At 35.7% G+C, this 20695-nt stretch overlaps 1 protein-coding gene across 7 annotated transcripts in view; it reads left to right on the top strand.

Annotated features, from left to right (window-relative positions):
• Positions 1-20695, top strand: part of LMO3 (LIM domain only 3) — a 62120-nt gene that overhangs the window by 1796 nt on the left and 39629 nt on the right. The window contains exons 1-3 of one of the 7 annotated variants that reach the window (XM_054444360.2): positions 209-382; positions 2177-2243; positions 7421-7634. In XM_054444360.2, the coding sequence (XP_054300335.1) occupies positions 7429-7634 (206 nt within the window). In that variant the 5' untranslated portion in view covers positions 209-382; positions 2177-2243; positions 7421-7428. Of the gene's footprint in view, positions 1-208; positions 383-1136; positions 1254-1287; positions 1484-1563; positions 1962-2176; positions 2244-2917; positions 3434-7420; positions 7635-20695 lie in introns of those variants that run through there. The other 6 variants (XM_063672471.1, XM_063672472.1, XM_063672470.1 and 3 more) reach the window with 6 other exon arrangements.

Here is a 20695-nt window from a genome sequence, read left to right as displayed (position 1 = left end):
AGTTGGAGGGAAAAAAAAATCTCATCTCCTTGAACATAATTAATTTAATTGTCCTCATTAGCTGTACCATTTGTTTTTATTTTATTTCTCCCTTTCCCCACACATACTTCTCCCTCCCTCCCTCTTTTCTTCTTCTCAGTGCATTGGCTGAGACAGAGCGCACGAGACACACACACACACTCACACATACTGGGGTGTTTTCAGAGTGGCTGTAGCAGAGAGGTGGGGTAGAACAGCGGGGAGCTGTGCGGATGGGTGAAGTGCACGTATGCCTGCCTAGACGGGCCAGAAAAGCCAAACTTAAGAAATCTGCCTATGTACAGAACAAGTCAACTAAGGGGTTCTCATTAATCTACCGTCTGTGAATATCGTTATTTTTCAGGTTAGTTCTGAGTTTTGTTGCCTTTTAAAGGGACAGGAAAGCAAGCCACAGGCTATTTTATTATGAGCCTTCAAAAGAGAGGGGGTAAAAACTAGTTATCAATGTTGTGCCTTTATTCTTTATGAAGAAAAACAAAATTTAGCTTAAATACTCATGGGGGGGTGCTTTGATTTTTTTTTAAACTAGAACTAGATTAAAACTGATGGTGAAGAGAAGAAAAAAAGTTTTTTTGTAGTTCAACAATTGAATATTTCTTGGCTCTTAAACATTTCAGTGAGTGTCATTCAAATGTGGACCATTTTTAAGCTTGACCTCTGATGAAGCTTTGTAAAATCTGGTGAGGGTACTTTAAGAGCAGCCCAAAGAGAGGGTGACTTTGAAGTTTGAAAACTTCGAAAAATAATAAGGTATTTTAAAGCTACCAGTGGCCTTTATAGATGCCAAGGAAAGTTAAGAGGAGAGGAGGTTAGAGAGAATGGGACCTATTAGGAAAAAAACCAAAATCTGTCAAGGCCTTAAAACAAGCCTGTGAAGACAAAGCAGTAATGGTGCAGAAACTATGGTCCTTTGACCAAGTTAGTCCTGAAAACATGTTTCTCAGTGCTCTTGGCTGTTTTTCATTGGAGCGTGTGAGTTTTAAATAGTAAGGAATTCAAGTAATTGCAGGAAGTGTGTTTCGGGGTGGTGGTGGTGGGGGTCAGCATTAGTGAATGGAGAACAAGTTCACAGTTTGGGTCTTGGGCCATTAGAGGAAGGAGAGTGTGTGTGTGATGCCCTGAACCAGGCTTGTGTGGCGGACTTGCGGAGCAGCGACTTCAGAGAGTTCATGAATGGAAGTCACAGAGAGACCAGCAACTGCAGCCACCTCCAGGCATTTCTTAAAGGGGAGGGTTGTGTGCTTTTTCCAGGGTATTCTGGTAGCAGTTTGATTCTCTTGCTTTTATTTTGATTTCCATAATTGGTAGCTTCAGAAAGGGCTTTGGAAGGCAATTTGCTTTAAATGTAGCCACCTATTCCAAAATGCCCTGGTTATTTTAGGAACCCTACCCTTTTCCTCCGGAGCTCTCTCGCAGGAGTTCTTCTTTTGGACTGGTCCAGGAGGTAGGGTCCTTCCTCAGTCGACTCCTGCAGAGGTCACATTTTGTGTGCGGGTTTGTCCCCAGCGTTTGTGAGTAGCATATGCATGTGGTTGTGCTGACTGCACTCGCAGGCTTGTAAATTTTCACCCTGGGAAATTAGCAACAAAGCCCGATCTGTCTCGTGGCTGCTTTGCACTTTCCGAGGGCGGCTGTACTTGACTGAGCTGCAGAACAGGCACACGAGAGCGAGCGAGGGAGCCAGCGAGAGAGGGAGGGAGACAAGGAAAGAAGAGGGGAGGGGTGGGGGCGAGAGGTAAATAGTCTTAAATCGGAAGGGAGCTGCTTCTCTGTGGTCTTGACAAGCGCTGCATGGGCTCCGCCGGCTCAGTAATAACTGAGTGACCTTTTCTTTGGCTGTATTATGTCTGGCTGGGAAGGGATTGCATTTTGCAGCTGAGAGCCGGAGCTTCCTTCAGCTCGGCTCCTCGCACGCTGCTGGGGTAAGTTGTCTTGAACCAGGACGGAGAGAGACAGCCTCGGACTGCAGTTGCCTAAAAGGAGGACACCTGTGGCTCAGATGCGGTCAACACCATTACTTGGCGGATCCTTGAGGACCTCATTATTTTAAACTTAAAAAAATAGACATTCCCTCCCCCGTCTTTTTTTTTTTTTTTTTTTTTTTTTCAAACAATGCTTCTTTTTGACCTTTCCCAAGGAGAAGCGCTACAAAGCAGCCACTGTGCTTACTGAACGGCCTCCCCCTGTATCGCTTAATTGAGAAGGTAAGTGCAGCAACTGTGTACACACGCGTCGGCTTATTTGTGGTGTGTGTGTCTGCGGGTGCGCGCGTGCGTGTGCGGATGTGGGTATTTTTTTCTTCCCCAGCCTCTGCTAATGAGGCATAAACTGGAGCTGCAACCCAGCTCCGCACTGCAACTTTCACTCGGGCTGCAGCTCTACTGAGACGGTTTTGTTTAAATCATGTGAGGCTTCATTATTTTTATGATGAGACATGAAATAGATGCAGGCGGAAGATGTTGATGGAAGGAGGGAGAGCGGCTGCGGCGCGGAACGTCTCAAGTACGACTCGAGTGGATAATAGTCAAAGTTCACCATGAACTGCAGTATTTCCACACCCCTGACTCCCGGGGAGAGAGGGGCAGGGAGAGTTTGGAATTAGGAAGTGTTTGCTCCCAGCCCATAGGAAAAGAATTCAGTACTGGGTGGGTTTCCGGACCCCTCCCCCTTGCTTACTGGAATTCATGACCCCCCACTTCTTAAAGAGTTGATATTACAATCTTTTGGTCCTTGTTGACACTTCTGCCTCTCTCGACGCAGCCATAATAACAAAATGTTGTTCCTTTGCCATGGAAAAGTGGCTGTGTTTGGGTATGGGGGAGCAGGTGGGTAGGGGCAGAAGTGGCCAGAAGAGGGAAGGTCCCTGGACCAAGGTGCCTATGTCCTAATAGATTGAGATTCAAACTGATGCAGCACATTTTTTACGGGGACTACCCAGATTGCTGTTATGAAATACAAGTCAGATTTATGATCTTTTTCATATTGAACATGATATGCTATGCTAACGCTGCATGTGACAGTTTAATCAAATCCATTTGTTACCAGGAAGCTAAAGGGGGCCGCTGGGATTTTAGGATTACGGGCAGAGTTAGGGAAGCATGTGGCTTTGTCATTCGCCATCATTTTGCACACTGCGAGGGGCTCCGTGTGTGCGCCCTGTCTTGTCTGGCTGTCCTTATCCCTTCCCCCACCCCCTGCCGCCACTCCGACCCGCTCCCAAAGTGGCTTCACAATAGTCGGTCCTCGGCGGTGTAGGCTGCGCACCAGGTCCACACTTAAGAGAAATCAAGGAGACCCCCTTCTACTTCTACCTTTGGGCTTGGTGCTCAATGCGAAACTGCTGCAACTCAGGCACGCCTAAGTCAACTCATGCAGAAAAAGGAGAAAAGTTTTGGTAAGGTTACAATCTATCATAGATGCACTTTGCTGGCGCTCTGCACTCTTGGCTGCTCAAAAGCCTTTCTGCTTTTCCGCTGCTTTTGTGTCTTTCTGAAAGAACCGAAATATTATTGTTGTAACTGCTTTGAAAGACTGCTGCTTAAACCAATTAATCTTGCTAGATGCAACAAATACTGCTACATGCTTTGCAAACCATCCCTGTGTGGCTGCAAAGACACAACCACAAAAGGCTGGAGCATAAACTCCGCAAGGGATTCTTTGTTAGAGTGTATGTATGTTTCTTATTTTTTTTTTTTTTTATTTTGCATGTGAGCTGCATCAAAATTGAACTCAGTCTTGCAAATCTCTTGTTGGCCTTTGCCAAGCACTAGCACTTTGCTGCCATGGTAACTGTAATTAAACTGATAAGAGTGGAAAAATGTCAGTATCTCTGAGCCTTGCAGCTGCATTGGAGAAAAAGGGAATCAAATTGGTTCCCAGCTCCATTGCTCAAAAAGGGGAGGGGGGTGAAGGATAGGGAAGGGGGCTGGGAGTTGAAGGGGCAGAACAGAGTTAAGCAGCTCCAGTGCCTGAGATCTGGGGACATCTATTTGCATTGTTGTCCCTTAGGGGGCTGCAGCCTGTAGGGATGCTCTGGGCCAGTGAACAGAGAGAAACAAGCTTTTAGGCCCAATCCAGTTTTCCAACCTGGGTTGGGGGCTGGGAAGAGGATGAAGATGGGCAGGAGGAGAGAAAATCTTTTGTCTGATGCCTCTTGGCAATCGAATGGCCATGTTGGCCAAATTCTTTTAATCTGTATCAATGCTCCCAGCTGCAGAACCTGCATTCCCATTTTAGCATCTTTCTGAAGCACCTCATCTCTTCCAACCCCCTTTATGTATTCCCCCTTCCTCTTCCCTCTCCCAAATTGTTCTCTGTGAATTTTCCGACAGCGACAACTATTCACTCTGTATAGTTAGTCCAAAAATGTAAGACTGTGTCTAAGTGCTGCGAATCTTTCATTATTATTTTTTAAACCCCTGTGTGTTGTGGAGTTGTGGTTACTTTGTTGTGTTAACTACTGAAGCTGAGACTGTGCGGATGAATGGCACAGAACAAGGGAACATAATGGAGGCAATCAACCGTTAGGCCGTCTCACAATGCAATCCAGGCAATTAAAAGCTCACCAGAGTTTAAATGAAATGGTTCTACTTATTTCTGCACACCACACTGCACAGGCTATTATTTATGTCTTTTTTTTTAATTATGATTTCCCTTAAACTGTCAAATAACTCAGAATGGCAGGGTCTCAGAGGCAATAAGAATTTCCCTCAGAACAATTTACATGCCAATCTAAAACTAGTTATGAGTTCTGATGTGCTATGAGCAACTTGTGAAATGTTTCTTAGCTACAAACACGTAACTCTACCCAGACATGTTCTTCTGGAGGAAGAGGGGAGGCCGCTGACTGCTTTATGCCTTTTAAGTACATGGTAACATGGTGACGACAAAATAGTTCTTTTGCTACAATTGTTAACTTGCATGGAATTGAAGAGATTCCATTTTCAAGAGAAGTGCTGTGATGTTCTCTAAAAGAAGGTACCAGGATGGAGTGTGAAATATCAAACTCCTTTTATGCCCAAGGCCAAACAGAATGTAAGAGTTTCAAATATTAATTGGCCTCTGAGTGCTAAATTAAAATGTCAACACAACAAAAACATTTTGTGAAGACAAGTAGGGTATTGTTACTTGTGCCAAATGTTGGTATCCCCTGTCTTGGTTGCAAAGCATTTTGAATAAAATAGCTGACCTTCTATGCTTGATGGTAGAAACACAACTATGGGAAATGTAACTTAGCTGCTACTGGGATTTTTTTTTTTCGATTTTTCATCTTTGAGCTTTGTGATAAATAAAAATAATAGCCTTATAAATTTAATAGAATGGCCATTAATTAGGATGACTTAATTAGAATGACTTCTCTTAATATTTATTATCTAGATGTTTTCAGTAACACCATCCAGAATTTCATTGAGTAAATCAAAACTTCCCCTTCCCCCCAGATATATGGTTAACAGACACTTGGGTCTGTTGTTCACTGTAATTAATGGGATTTATTCCTTGTGGAACCTTGCTAGAAGAGGGTAACTAGTTCTGATCAAAGAAACTTCATTTGTTAGAAGTTCTAGAGAGTGAGATTTAGCAGAGCTATCAAGGGTTATGATTAATCTACACTAGGCCCTTAGCTCCTTCAAAGGAAAGGAACAGAAAGCAGGCTATAGGGATACCACCTGCTCTTCTTACAAATCCAGCTGTTAGTCTGCAGCTCCGGTGACTACAGCTATGCTTATGATGCAGAAAGAAAGAACAGCTACTCTGCTTTATTTCCTGCCATTCCCTCCACAACTCTACCAGACAAGTTATTTTCTAATGAAAGTTTAACATCCTAACAATATTTTGTGCAACTCATGTATTATTTGTAGTTAGAAAAGTTATTCCGCTCTGCGGATGCCTTGATGTCTCTTACCAGTGGGATTATTTTTTTAAAAAAGGTTGTGAAGGTTGTGATGGGAGTGAAGCCTTCATCATAAGGTATCAGAGGAAACTGGAGGAGGTTTAGCTGTTTTGGAGAAGGAAAATGTACAAAAGTGCAGATTATAGCTTGACATTTCTTATCCTATAATGCATGCACATTTGGTGTTTTGTATCCTTCTACATGCAAGTTTAAAACTTTATGCCTAGGAGAGCAAACATAATGCAGCAGAGGGGTCTCTGGACTGTAAGAAGGCCATTTGATCGGAGTCTATAGCATAACTGTCTTTCAGCTTTGAGCAAGTCTCTGAACCTCTCTTGGGCCTCTGTAACATAATTTGTAAAATGAGGGAATTTGGAATTGATGATGTCTGCAGTACTTTATAGTGCTTAAAATGAGTTATTTGATAAATATGAGGCATTGGATAGTTGGCCCAGCTTCTTGCTAAAGCTGGGTGTTTAATACCTAGGAAATAAGAAGACACTCAAGGTGAATATCCATTCATTCAAAAGATTTCAAACTGTAAAACCCATAGAATCCAGCTGGATTCCTTATTTATGATGGATTTACATCTTTAAAATATATAAATGTTCCTATGTTTAGCATAGTATATATATAATGTGTATATATTTACTTATATATGTTTGTATAATTGTATATATATTTAGATCTTGCCTTCTATTGTTTTTTCTTTCCTTTATAAAACAAATAATTGCATGTTTATGGTAATAAGTGGTATAATCATACAGTTTAGGTTTACATAAAAGCACATAGTATATAGTTAAGTAATCTGCCATTAATATAGGTGCTGACCGATGCTTGTGAGTATAAATGTTATATTTGAACACAATGAATACTTTGAAATATCAAGGACATAGAAGGAAGTATTTGGATGCAAGCAAGAAATATAGGATTGGTGAGCTTTTCGGGTAGCTGTTTTGTGTACTTAACTATAAACACCTCTACTGCTGAATAAGGTTAGTGTAACCCCATACCAGGTGCACTCTCCTTGCACCATCAAGCACATATTAAGTGAAATTTTTAAACAGTTAAGCGAAACTCTTTTTTTTTACTTCTAGGGACTGTGCATAGATTAATTTGTTAAATAGCTTTCTTTTCAGATTGTTATTTACTCACATTTTCTTTCTAAAGGAACTGCTCTATGGGGAGAATGAAGATACTATAAAATTATTTAATGTTATTGAACTTCATATTTATAATGTCAATTTACCATGGTCAACATGAATTTATTATTATTGCCACTTGGCATGTGTAACTTTATGAATGATTTAATAAGCACTCGATAAAGTTTGAGACTTTTTGTTTCCAAAATTTAGTTTGATTTCAGTATAGCCCTAAACAAGAAAAGCTAACACTCCTAGAATAAGGAGATATTAAATATTTAACTTGTTTGAGGTCTTTTTATTCTGTCTGGTAGTCTCAGCTCTCTTTTTTGCTTTTGTCTTCCTTTAGGTATACAAATGCTCTCAGTCCAGCCAGACACCAAGCCGAAAGGTTGTGCTGGCTGCAACCGAAAGATCAAGGACCGGTATCTTCTAAAGGCACTGGACAAATACTGGCATGAAGACTGCCTGAAGTGTGCCTGCTGTGACTGTCGCTTGGGAGAGGTGGGCTCCACCCTGTACACTAAAGCTAATCTTATCCTTTGTCGCAGAGACTATCTGAGGTAGGAATTATCCTTGCACACCAGTGATGACTGGATGCCTTTTAAAGTACTTTTGTAAGTGTATTTTTTGTTTGCTTGTTTCATTTACTTACTGCCAGCTTATATTCCTGAAAGAAGCTGACCTGTCAGCCTTCAAAGCGTTGCCCTGTGTGTGTTACTCATATTAATGCTTAAGTAATAGCCAACAAACCACAATATTTAAAGTATTTCAATTTGGCTTGCCTGCACACTCAGGCAATTGGTTATGGCACTGCCTATATTGAAACTGCCAGTTAATGTCAAGGATGTATTTGGTCGAAATCAGCATTCAGGTTGATTTATTTATTTTTGCTTTTTTTTTGGAGCTTAAGGGGGAATGGGGGCTAAGCATAACACAAAGAAATTAATCAGCCATTTGGCAAAATGCCTTAACTCTTTATTTTTAAAAAGTTCAACTTGAAAAAAATGGACTGTGTCAAAGAGTTTAATTGTTGCCTCTAAGTTGGATCTGAATTTATTCTTCTAAAGTTACTCAGCTGTCTTCTCTGTTTCAGGTGTGTCAGAGGAAGTCAGGCGCAAATCCTTGATTAATATCTATTAGTGCATTTATTGTAGAGTTTTGAAAACTTTCCCCAAGTGTAGATACATCTTCCCCCCGCCCCAACCCATGACATTCTAAACGGGAATCTCAAAAATACAACTAAGCAATTGAACCGCCTCAGACTTGCCAGTAGTTTTATCGATAATAACAAAGTAAAGACCTCCATCATTATAGGAAAATGACAGCCACTCTCCAACCTGTAAACATCTGAACGCTTTCAGGACAAGGCAGGTGTTCTCGGTTATGGAGCTAGGAAGTCTACTAAAGCTTGTTTTCCAGCATTAAGTACTCAACACAGAATTTCTGCTGAAGAAAAATTATTTTGCTTTTCAGGCAACTTTGTGACTTACTTCAGCTGCAAATTACTTATATTAATAAAGTAGGATCTATCAAATTAGAGAAATGATATATGGCATCATTGGGATTTTCATATTTAATACAATTAATCATTTTTCTGGTCTGACATTAAGCGATTTATTTGGAATTTTTTCCCTTATGACAAAATTTATCAATCAACGGTAACTCCTTTAGTACCTTGGTCATTTGGTGAGGTGTTTTCTAGGGAATTTGGTCATTCTTAGTATATAATTCAGCTATTTTCAGTCAGATCCAATCTTTAGATATAAAAATATATCATTTGATTAATGATAGTTACAAGAGGGTGAAAGCGGTACTGTTTATCAGATTCTACTCTTTCTCGCTCTTAGGACGGCCTCATCTGACAGCCTCCTGACTAATTATGGCCACTTGTTACTACTTCTCTGTGTTCCAAGTGCGTAAAACACATGCAAGGTGCCAACAATGAGAAGTCACTCTCTCCAGCCAGGATTTCCCTCATTGTGTTGGCACAACTAATCAAAATTAATGTGTAATGTTCATTCTTTTAGAACTCTCCAGTCTTTGAACTTTCCTCTTTGAAATAAAAATTTCTCTTCTGCCCATTGTGAATTAGAGCCTCATTTCCACATAAAGCATTTGTATTTGCTTTTAGTGATTTAATACTGCTTTTTAGTTTTGCTTTATCTGTACTAACCAATAGTCATAGCTTTCTGACTCCTTTTGACTTTTACATTTGTTTGTAATTTCAGTATCTCAAGTGGATTTATGTTACCATTTCAAATAAGGAGTTTATATAGCCCGGGCAATGTTAAGGTGTTTTAATAAACCAAAGGACAAAAATTAAGTAAACTTGAAAGAATGTCAACTGAAATATCTGGGGTTTTTGAAAACCAAAAATAAAAATTTGCCAAGGAAATACCTATATTGTGAGTATAACATGCTTTTTGGCTGTCAACATAGTATCGAGCAAAGACAGTAATCTTAGATTTGTTTTGTTTTCTTTTTCCTTGTGGTAGTAAAAATATATGATTTTAAACTGGTATTTGATAGTCTCAAGTGTTTTGCTAAAATGCATTTATCAAAAATAGTTTTCATATCAAAGTTTTTGTATCTCTGTAAGAGTGTATGTGGTTTTTTGTAGAATAACTTTCAGTTACCTCCTGATAGGTTCCAACTTTTAATGCTGGTTAACTTATTAAAAGTATGCAATATTCTTTCCAATATAAACCCTGGTCCTAATTGCCAATATATTCATTTCTCAGAGTACGATTTCCTCTTAAATTGGTCATTACCACATTAATAGCCAGTTGTTATGTTAACAGCCTAAGTGTTGTTAACATTTCAAACTAAGTTGTTCACAGCAATCTTGTCCCTTATTTAAACTGAAAGTTTGTTGTATATAATGTGACTTATTTGGCAACTTCATCAACACTTAAAATTGCAGAAGTGAAATGGAGAATTGGTGTGTGTAAAACACTGTATTACGTGTTATAGATTATGCCGCAGATGTGGTATTTAGTTTTATGTGGAAAGCATGTGTCTCAGTGAAATTGTGTAGATGTTCAACAGCATATGTCTCTGACTGGCAAATTAAAATAGTCTGATTCTCTATGGTAAATCAACAAATATAGTCAAGCAGATTTTATTTACAAATTAATTGATTAGGTACAAATAGTTGTTCAAAAATGTTTATTAAATGCTTACTGTGTGAGAGGTATGATTTCAGGCAATGGGTGAAATTAGCTAAAGGAAAAAGGAAGGTACACCTAAAATTTTTACTGTCTAATTGTTTATTTAATTACATAGAATCTGTAATATAATCAGTGAACAAGTAATATTCTGTGGTTATTTTCCTGAGCTTTAAAAGTAATTTTTCTCATTTTCCTCCAAATTCAGCATACTTCCATTTTGTATTTTATACAACCAAGGTTTAATCACTTAAGTTCTATTTTAAAAGTTGTTTTATTTTTGGCCCTTGGATATTATGTAATTTCTCTGAGGCACCAAACTGAACATAAATAACTTACATATTTATATTTCATGTCTAAATTATTAAGAACGTAAGAATAAGGAAAGTAATAAAATAGTAATTTGCCTGTCCACATAAATTGTTGGTTACAAGTATTGTCCTGGGCCAGATAATTTTTTACATACAGTGAAAAGTAAAATATTTTTGCCAATTACATTTAGCTTCTTAATACACTTCTCCCTCCATAAACAGAAAGAAAGAAACACTCCTAATTATGAGCAATGAGTCTTAAAGATCTGTGTTTTATTTGTGTTACTTTGAGTAGTGATAATGATGATGTGATTTATAAGTTCTTTGAATGATGATTTGAGATATTAAATAATATGAAAATGTAATAATTTAGACTGTAAGATATTTTCTTAAGGGTTATAGAAACTATTATTATGGAAAATTTGATGTCTTTCCATTTTTTTTCTCTTTTATGGCACTAGTAGCTATATTTAAGAGAAAAAGAAAGAAAAATCTTCCATAGTTTGTACACTAAGTATCAAATCTTAACAGTGGAATTTTTCACTTTCCAGAACTGGACTGGCATATCATTCATTTAGCTGTGAAACATAAAATGTACATATCTGATGAGACAGAATTTGCCCATTTGTGGGATTGCTTTCCTCCTTTGGAAACTCATTAGCTAAAGAAAGAGAAGGACTGACTTTTTAAAACTTCCTCTAACATGTTTCTGACTGAAATTATGAAGTCTACCCAGTCAATATTTATATGCCAGGCAGACCAAGAAATGTATCTGTTAAAAATCTATCCAATGCATTTATAATTATTTTTATTTTTTTAAAGAGTAACTTATGACAAATTAGATATAGAAGCATCTTTGTACTTTAAGTTGGAGCTTAAAATTGATATTGTCTAAAGTAGATTAAAAATGACTGTGTAAAAATAGCAAAGTTGTAGTGATAATGTTTAAGGGACTCTTATCACTGCGATCTATCAGCCTTATTTCAGTTTGAAAAATATGAATAAAGTAGCCAGCCAGTGCATAATCAGAGTTTTAGAATTAGGAATTCTACATGCTTTTATTTAATGTTTTGCAGCAAGCATTAAATAGAACTAGGAGAAATACCGAAATACTTTCTTTTTCAACTTGAAGGCAATAAAGGATGTCAGAATGTAACCGGAACTCAACTTCTGGGCAACTTTTTGTTGTTCTTTCTTGGAACCTGCAACTTTTTGTGACATACTTTAAGCATTAAGTCAATATAGGCTGTATGTATCTTGTATCTCTATGAATGATACCTTGCCAGAGTTTATTCAAAGCTGTTTGCTGTGGTATGTGCCATGGAAGCTGCTTATAGCTTTTCCTATATAAGAAGCTGTAAAATGTCTTATATAAAATTTAATGCAATTTGCTATTTTTGTATGTGAGGATGATTTGTTTAAAATGAAACTACTGGGAAAGAATGATGCTTCATGCTTCACCATAGTTGCTAATTAACTAAAATGATCTGAAGCTTGCTATGCTGACTACAAATTTTATATGTTTTAATATAATAATATAATAACTCTAAAAGAGAAAATAAAAATACAATGCCACATGGGCATAAATCTAGCTGTAACTGTATCTCACACTGATCAAACCTGGTGCTTCTAAATTTTTACGTAAGGTCAACCTTATATTGGTACATAATTATAAGTGTAAAGGTAAATAGGAATATGTTGTCAATATTATTTTATCTGGCAATTTATAGCACAGATGCTTTTTTAATGTTGATACAATATTCATTCTTTTTTCTTTCATTGTCATCTTTTTAATATTAATCATTTGGAAGTATTTTTCCAGGAAAGCAATGTATTCTTATTATTTGAAAAACCACTTTTTACTGTTCTAAATTCTGAAAGCATAAACTTTTATATGAAATGGAACTCTACAAATAAGCTTTATTTCTATAAGCTTCATTTGAGCTTTTAAACACTATATTATTGTCATAATTTTTATATTTGAATGTCTAAGTTAATTTTAGTATTATGAAATATTTTGACATATGAGCATATTGAACTCCATATCTGTTACAAAAATACTGTTATATTCCTTATAAATTATCTTATTTGCGGCTTTATAAAAAGTTACAATTTTAAGATCATTTTTCCCTTTATTGTAGAAGAAGCATTACTGAATTCTGTTTTAACTATTTTAGCGTTTATACTACTCCTGAACCAATACAAATTAGGAGTGATAATTTCTTTTGATAATTCTTCAGAAGAGTACCCCTCACTCTGGAAAACAGTAGGTGGATTCACACTAGACTTCCTGAGCAAAAACTGCCCCCAAAGAACTTCTATTAAAAATATTTACTGCACATACAGAATTTCTTCTCATTGGTAAATTTATCTATAATATCTTTCTATCTTTAATTCTATAATGCATTCATTTTCAGTAAATGAGTATTTACCAATATAATTATTTTAGTTTTGTGGCTTTTTGTTTTAGTTTGTTTTGTAGACTTGAGATATTTTCACTGGAAATTTCACCACCCCCCAGAGTATTAAAAATATTTTATAATGTTTCTATATCTTTACAGTTTTTTATCTTTTAATAAGTATGAAATACTTCAGTCAGGATAGTTTTTACATGTAAGATGGATAAGTTAGACATAACTGACTTAGCAGAAAAATATTCTGTTTCTACAAGTGTATTTAGGATTAAATGCATCTGGAAAACCTACATTTAAGAATTGCTAAAATTGCTTATTTTGCACTTTATAAATACATAGAATTCTGGGAAATAATTTCTATTTTTGGTTGCTCTTAGACTATATCAAAGTAAGCCAGCGCTTCATTTATAAACTCACCATTAACTTCCATTAAGTGACTAATAATAAATTTTAATGGTGTGTTCTGACTGCATGAACATAATTTGTTAAGCAATCTCATTTTTAAAATATGCTGAAAGTGGTAATTTTGAAAATGGTTTTGATGAATATATAAATTGTAGAAATGTATTATATAGTTCCGTTTTCTGCCTCACATAAAAACGAAATAGCCTAAAAAAAGAATTGCACCAACCTAAATGACCATTGTGTTTCCCTTCATCACACTGTGAGGCATTGAAGTCTTATTTTGGTATTTGGTTTGAAAACATTTTTCCAGTTCGTATGAGAATGCCTTCTGTTATTCAAAGTCATGTACTGCATCCTCATCCCATCTTCTGAAAAAATTAGCCAATGTTTCTCACTCTTATCAATAAAAAATACAATATATGAAGTGTAAATGCTGGACAAGATCTGGAAAACAAAGGGAATAAAAATAAAAATAGCAATACTCTGTTCAGTTTGCTAGGTATTTTTATAAAACTCCATTTGTATTAGCCATGTCTCTATAAATGGCCTTTTTCTTTCTTTTTTATTTTTTAGTTTAATTGGCTTATAAAAATTGGTTTATGTATATGATTACTTCTGCTGATACATGGCACTTCCTCTTGTTAAGCATTTGAAGAGGTGTGGATCTATATATATATATATATGCTGCACATACAGAGATTGGAATCTATGTAACCTTAGAATGGCCATTACCTTTTGCCATCATTGACTTTAGCCAACAAATCACCATAGCTTGGTAAGCTTTAAAACTTGTAAAATTCAAACACTTGACATCAGCTAATTTGTTAGTATTGCAAACTATAGCACTCATCTGTTCTTACAGGATATTAATCAGTCTAACATGTAAGACAACTTTTATAAAACTACAGAATGCCTAAATTTATTTCCTTGTGATTTTAAATATCTAATTCTGTTTTTCTTAGCTCCGATGGAGTTTCATACTGCCTCTTCTAGTTCTGTTTTTACTATCATAATATACTTGTTTTGATGATTAACCATGTATTTCCCTTTTCAAGGTGCTTACACGAAGCTTATTTTGAAGTGGAAGTTTATAATGTGAAGCAAGAAATGTGGCATTTAGGTTTTCATTTCTAACTTTAAAGCAATTCCTTTGGCTTATGCCTTTCCCCCCTTTATTATCAGTATTAATGGATAACTTTCACTAAAGGAATTAGGACCTAAGCATATCCTCTTATTATAGAAACCAAACATGTTTGCTATCTTCACAAACTAACTACATCAGCCAACTGTGCATTCGCTTATGCCATTTTTTGCTTCTGTGCTGTATTATGAAATCTTCTTGATAAACCTTTTTCTTCTCAACAGTATTTTTGTAGTTATGTAATGATTCTCTTTGCGCTATCATGTTAGTGTTTTCTGATGCAAAAATCTGTAGTTGTGGGCTTTACAAGTTTAAAATGAAATCACACTTGAGATGAATAATCATCTTGGAATAGTCAAATCCCTGATTTGAAGTTGGAAAATTAACATTAAGCTGCATGTATTAAGTTAGACTCTAATCAGCATGTGTTGTTATGATTCAATTTAATATTAAAACTCTCCAACTGGGCTACTGGGAAAATAAAAGACTCTTAGGAATTGAAAGAGTATTTGCAGAAGAGCACACCAAAGCAATATTTAAGTAAAATTGTTATTACTAATGCAGTAAAGCATCGTCCACATTAAACCCATCCTATTAATAAAAAGAGAAAATCAATTTTAGTAAACATAAATATCAGATATGACAAGGACTAGTAAGCAGGCATGGAACTTCATAAAATGTGCTAATCCTAATGTTTAACAGTAATCCAGATACCACAGAGAAAAAATAAATTCCTGTCTCATTTATGCTGTGGGATCCCAACAAGCAACAAGAGGGAAAAGCTAATTTTAGATGTCATTAGTTTACTCGTAGTTTCTAAAACTTTTAGAACAATGTTATGTTTTTATTTTAGCAGTTCTAACAGAGATGTTTATTTACCTGTTTTTGAAATTATTTTATTCTTTTTGTTTTTAAAAGATTTTGAAATCTCTTTAGTAATTATTTTTAATTTTTTTTAATTTTCCATCTCTAGGATAGTGTTTTGACATACTGCTCACATTTCACCAAAAAATAGAAGAATTAAGACTGTTACATTTTAAAATACCTTACAACATTGAGCATACCACTTATTTTTTGTTTATTAGCTGCTCAATAAAAATATATTCTTACCAATATCTATGTATAAAGATGGTAAAATGAGTGGATTAGTACGTGTTCCTTTACCTGGGTGGGTAGGAGTAAGGGAAGTGGATGGAAAAAGCAGTCATAACTTCATGCAAGTATTAGTTTCCATGAGCAGGTTATTTGCATTTTACAGGTGAGATGCTCACTTATACTGTGAATGTAATTTTAGAGTCTGTAAATATTACATGTGAATATCCACTGAGGAACATTTGCACTTTGGGAGATACAAAGAAATTATAAGTAATTGCCTTCAAATTTATAAACCAGTATTTTCTGTGACCATTTATTAGGAAAAATATTAGAAAGTTCCTGAGCTAGAAGAATCTCTTGCTTTCACAGTGCACCCTTGCCTGAGAAGCAGGATTGGGGTTTGTGTTTATGATTACTTGCTCTGCTATCTCTTTAACAGTTTCACAATGAAACCATTTAGTCACTTGACAAATATTTGAGTGCCAATACTTCATCCTTATAAATAATGAATGTGAAATACTATATTTCTAATTAATTTTATATAATACATAAAGTACAAAGTTATAAATATTTTCTTCTGTGAAGAATAAGCTATCTAGTCTGGGAAAATTGGAAAGAACTTAAGAGCAAGTTATTTTTCAAATTTTCTACACCTGATAAACATAGTCACTATTATTGTCAAATAACTAAGTAGAATATATAAAGAGTTTCACTCCAATTAAGTCCCATGGAACAAATATAGAGAATGACAAGAGGTATGATCAGGAGAGATTAGAAAATATTCTGAAGCAGGGAGGTTATAAAGTATCTGGACTTCATAAAAATTATTTCATAAGCCAGTGGTCCTCTTATAAAAGCTGAGCTTTCAGCTTCACGGGTTATATTTTGGATGCAGAGCAAGACAGACTTAGCTTGTAATTTTCATGCTATTTGTATTGTTCCATCTCTTATCACAGATATCAGCAAGTTATCAATAATTGACACCCCTTGCAAAATGCTTCATTCCTTGTACAATTGATACCTCTTGCAAAACACTTAATCATCCCCATTCCCATTTTTTCATTCAATAAATGTGATTATTCTGTATATTCTAGATACTGTAAAAGGCCTTGACATACAGCACTAAATAAAACACAAAAATACCTGTTCCCCTTGTAGAGTTTATATTCTACTTAGGGGAAATAGATAATCAACAAAATAAGTGTAGCGCATGGGGAGATGATAAACACAATGAGGAGAAAATGAAGCAGTACAAGAGGTTTGTAGAATTTTGGTTTGTGTGGAGGGAGTGCAGACAGCCTCACTGAGAAGGCGACTTGAGTAACAACCTGATGAAAGTGAAGGAGCTAGCCATGATCACGTATGGAAGGACATTCTGGGCTCAGGAACATCCAGTACAAAGGCCCTGAGGTGGGAATTTTTCTCATATGTTTGAAGGACATCACAGATACTAGTGCAGCTGGGGTGTGTGCGAGCAGGAGGGGCAAGAATAAGGGGTAGTCACTGGGTAGGTCTATGGTACCACCTATCACTGTTGCAACAAACAATGCCCCATATACATTTCTAAATGTCCCCTAGAAGAGTGATAATACTTCAATTTGAAAACCATTGTAAAGCTTATTCAGTGAGGCAGTTGTGAAATCAATTTCATTTGGGATTATAGAATTCATCTGCTGAACTGAATGAGATTATTTTTCATGTATTTACTGGAAGTTTTTTTGGATGTCTTTTTATTTGGCCCGATTGATGACCCTGTGTGATTAAGTAATAGTTGTGAAATATGAATTTGAAAACAGGCTTCTGGATTTGGTCACGTGATGACCTGTTGCCAATCTAAGGGGGATGATATAGTCACATGTTTGATTTTAAAGTGATGCATCTACATTCATCTATTAATATGGCAAATGGAATATCTAGACATCATAGTATTTCAATGTGAAATTCAAGGGAATGCCTATATTGATGAGCTAGGACTGCCAACACAGCATTTATGAGAGTAAGATCTTGGCCAAAGATGTCATCAAACTGTCCTGATCACAATGATACTGATTTTTTTTTTAATTCTTAGGTAATACAAATTGCAAAGATGTGGATTTTTCAAAGGCCATTAATTTTCTACTCTTGAAGTCAGCTATTCTAGGTCTGAGGGGTGATATTCTTGTCTTTTTTTCACTTTTTAAAAGTCAAGCCAAGCCCTATTTAATTATCTTATAAAACATGTAAAATAATAGATTTGCTCTAGTTATGAGAAATGTTTCTAAATCCAGCACTTAGAGAAGATACATTAAGGACATATTGTTATTTAAAACAATTTAGTGAATTACATTCTTGATGAGACAAATGTTACATGAGAGTTTGTTTATGCTTGTATTTCTCACCACTAACCTAACCCACTAACCTTAATCCTAGCTCACTAATGTTAGTTTCGCTTCAAGAAGAGCTAAGCATAATCCTCAAAGCCAAAAGTTAAATATTAATTTCTATTTATAACAGTGGGATTTGTATGTACAAAGTGTCTTTTAAAAATGTTTAAGTTTAAACTTTGGGTACAAATCAAAGTTCTCCAGCTTGCATTTATATTTATAAAATGGGCTGGGATGTCTTCATGGGTACTTGGCTAAGAAGCTATGCAAATGTGCTTTGAATCTTATAAGGAGGTACAGGATGAATGGCTGGGCTTTGAAAAACAGTGGCATTTATACTTCATGCACAAAAAAATCCAACACATACTTCCCAGAAAGCTAGACGGAGATAGTAGCCAAAGAGCTTTACGAGGCTTAATTCCTACTGTGGTCTGCATCTTGGGGGCTTTTTTCTGTTACAATTTCTAACAGTCCCCCTCTGTTCTTCCTCGCAGTTTCTTTTCTTGTCCAGATTGAGTTGAGGAACCTATATTCCTAATCACTTTGTGATCCTCGTCTTCCAAGGCAGATCAATTTGAGCTTGATCTTAAAGAAAAGTTGCTTGATCTTGACCTGATAGTTTGCTTGGTGTTTAAATACGCTGAAATAACCTTGTCAGTAATAGTTATTAAACAAACCACTCTCTTTATAATAGAGATGATGTGCTTATTTGATTAAATATGTTACATGCTTTGTCTTCTTGGTTAGCTCTTGATTTCTGCAGCAACCTAAAAAAGATATACTTTTTCAGGAGATTTTAAATTAATTTTTCTTAAATTTTTCCTTCCTAATTTATATGGAGCCTTTCATCTGCACTACAACCTAACTGTTTACTGTGAAGTCACAAGTAAAAGTAAAGCCACAGCTTATACTGCACTCATAGTAATATGTACAGTATATTTTAAATGTCTCACCTTGTGTTTCTCATTATTCTACTACATTAGGTATTGCCCCTCCTCCATCAATGATCATCAGTGGCAGATAACTCATGTATTCCTATTAGGATGCATTCATCTACTGTTGTTTTAATCTTCTGTGAATATCACTTCATTAAAAAATAAAAAGTTACATGAGTTCTTGTCACTTCCCTAAAATCTTCCAAACTGGGTGAGGTTACATCTAATTCCTAGATCTTAGAGGCATGTCAGGTAGCATCACGGTGAGGTATCCAGACCTGACTGATGTCAACCCCCTTCTGCTACACCCCAGCTTCACGTTCCTAGGCAACTTACTAAACCTCTCCAAGTCTCAGTTTTCTTCTCTAGAAATAGGAATCCTATTCATAAAATAGTTAGAGGCGACAGTGGAACACAGTAGGGAAAGAGCGGTACACATTGGCTGATACTCCTCCAATGTCAGCTTCTGTTGTTACGAAGGGAGAATGGCACTGAGTTACGAAGATAAGATAAGGGAGAAATTAAACATGAGGAGAAGATTAAAGAAGAGGTTTAAGAGTGATTAATAATGAAGAATATGAAAGGCTACTAGTATAATAAGATCGTTTACCAACTTTTCATGTGCAAAGGAGATGGGTGGAGAAATGTTTAAATATGTGCACTTTAGGCTGTATGGAAAAAATATCTCAACACTGGAGATTATTGGAATTTGGAATGGATTGTAAATTAAGATTGTAGTGTGCTTTATATAAATTAGGATGAATTTGGATCTTTGGGAGGATTACTGAAAATTCTATTTCCTTTGTAACTGAGGTGATAGTTTTCTAAAATATCTTATATACCCATGCTCTCCCTATTTTAGCTTATAAAAGTTCTATGGCCTTGTAAAGCATTATATTTAATATTCCATAGAGTAGAATTATATTATAAAATTTTACGTTGTTTTAGGTTTTCCTTATAGTGTTGATTTTGCATCTTTTTCTCAGGTGGCAAGGAAATTGAATACCAACTTTTTTACTCACATTATTTTTCACAGTATTCTCTAAACAGTTTGATTATATATCTTTATTCCTAAAGAAATTTAAGTGCACACCTTCAATTTGTATATATTTATAAATTGTAAATACTTTATAATGCATTTTAAAAATTATGAAAACAATGTTTAAAGGAAAAAGTAGAAAATGCATGGAAATGCTAATAATTTTTGAAGCATTTCTTAGATTATCGCACCTTAAATTTGGAGAGCACTATGTCTTAGTAGCTTTTTGTGTTTAATTGAAAGTTGTTTGATAATGATACTTGTGAATAAAAGGGGGAAAATACCAAAGCTTGGGAAAGAAGTCGTAAGAGAAAGACAGGGTAACTATCTGAAAGAAAGGGACTTTTTAAGCATGAATTAATATTCCTTGTTTTGTTCATTTAAAATTAAATCAAGGTTTTCTTTCATGAGAAATGCAGCAATGTTTGTGGACTTTTTCTAATGCTATACCATAGCTACTGGCAGCATTAATATGAGACAAGATTCCTCTCCCTCCCCCTGAAACCCCCCATTCAGGACACAGTGAGATTTTTAGACAGATAAATGCTAAGAGAACCCTGTGTACCAAAGGCAGTGTTTACTGCATGTAATACATATCATTGTTTGTCTCCTGTAGTGAAAAATACTTGTGTCGTGCTGTTAAAATGCACTCCTGACAGACCAGTGCTTGCTATTATAGGGTCCATTGCTTAAAAAAATGATACACTGACAGAAATACAATTTAAGAAAATTTAACACCAAGGGTAGTCAA

The sequence above is a fragment of the Pongo pygmaeus genome, chromosome 10 (genome assembly GCF_028885625.2).
Source record: "Pongo pygmaeus isolate AG05252 chromosome 10, NHGRI_mPonPyg2-v2.0_pri, whole genome shotgun sequence".
NCBI classification, from domain to species: Eukaryota; Metazoa; Chordata; class Mammalia; order Primates; family Hominidae; genus Pongo; species Pongo pygmaeus.
The sequence above is the reverse complement of the archived record's forward strand: the minus strand, read 5'-3'. Positions and strand labels throughout refer to the sequence as shown.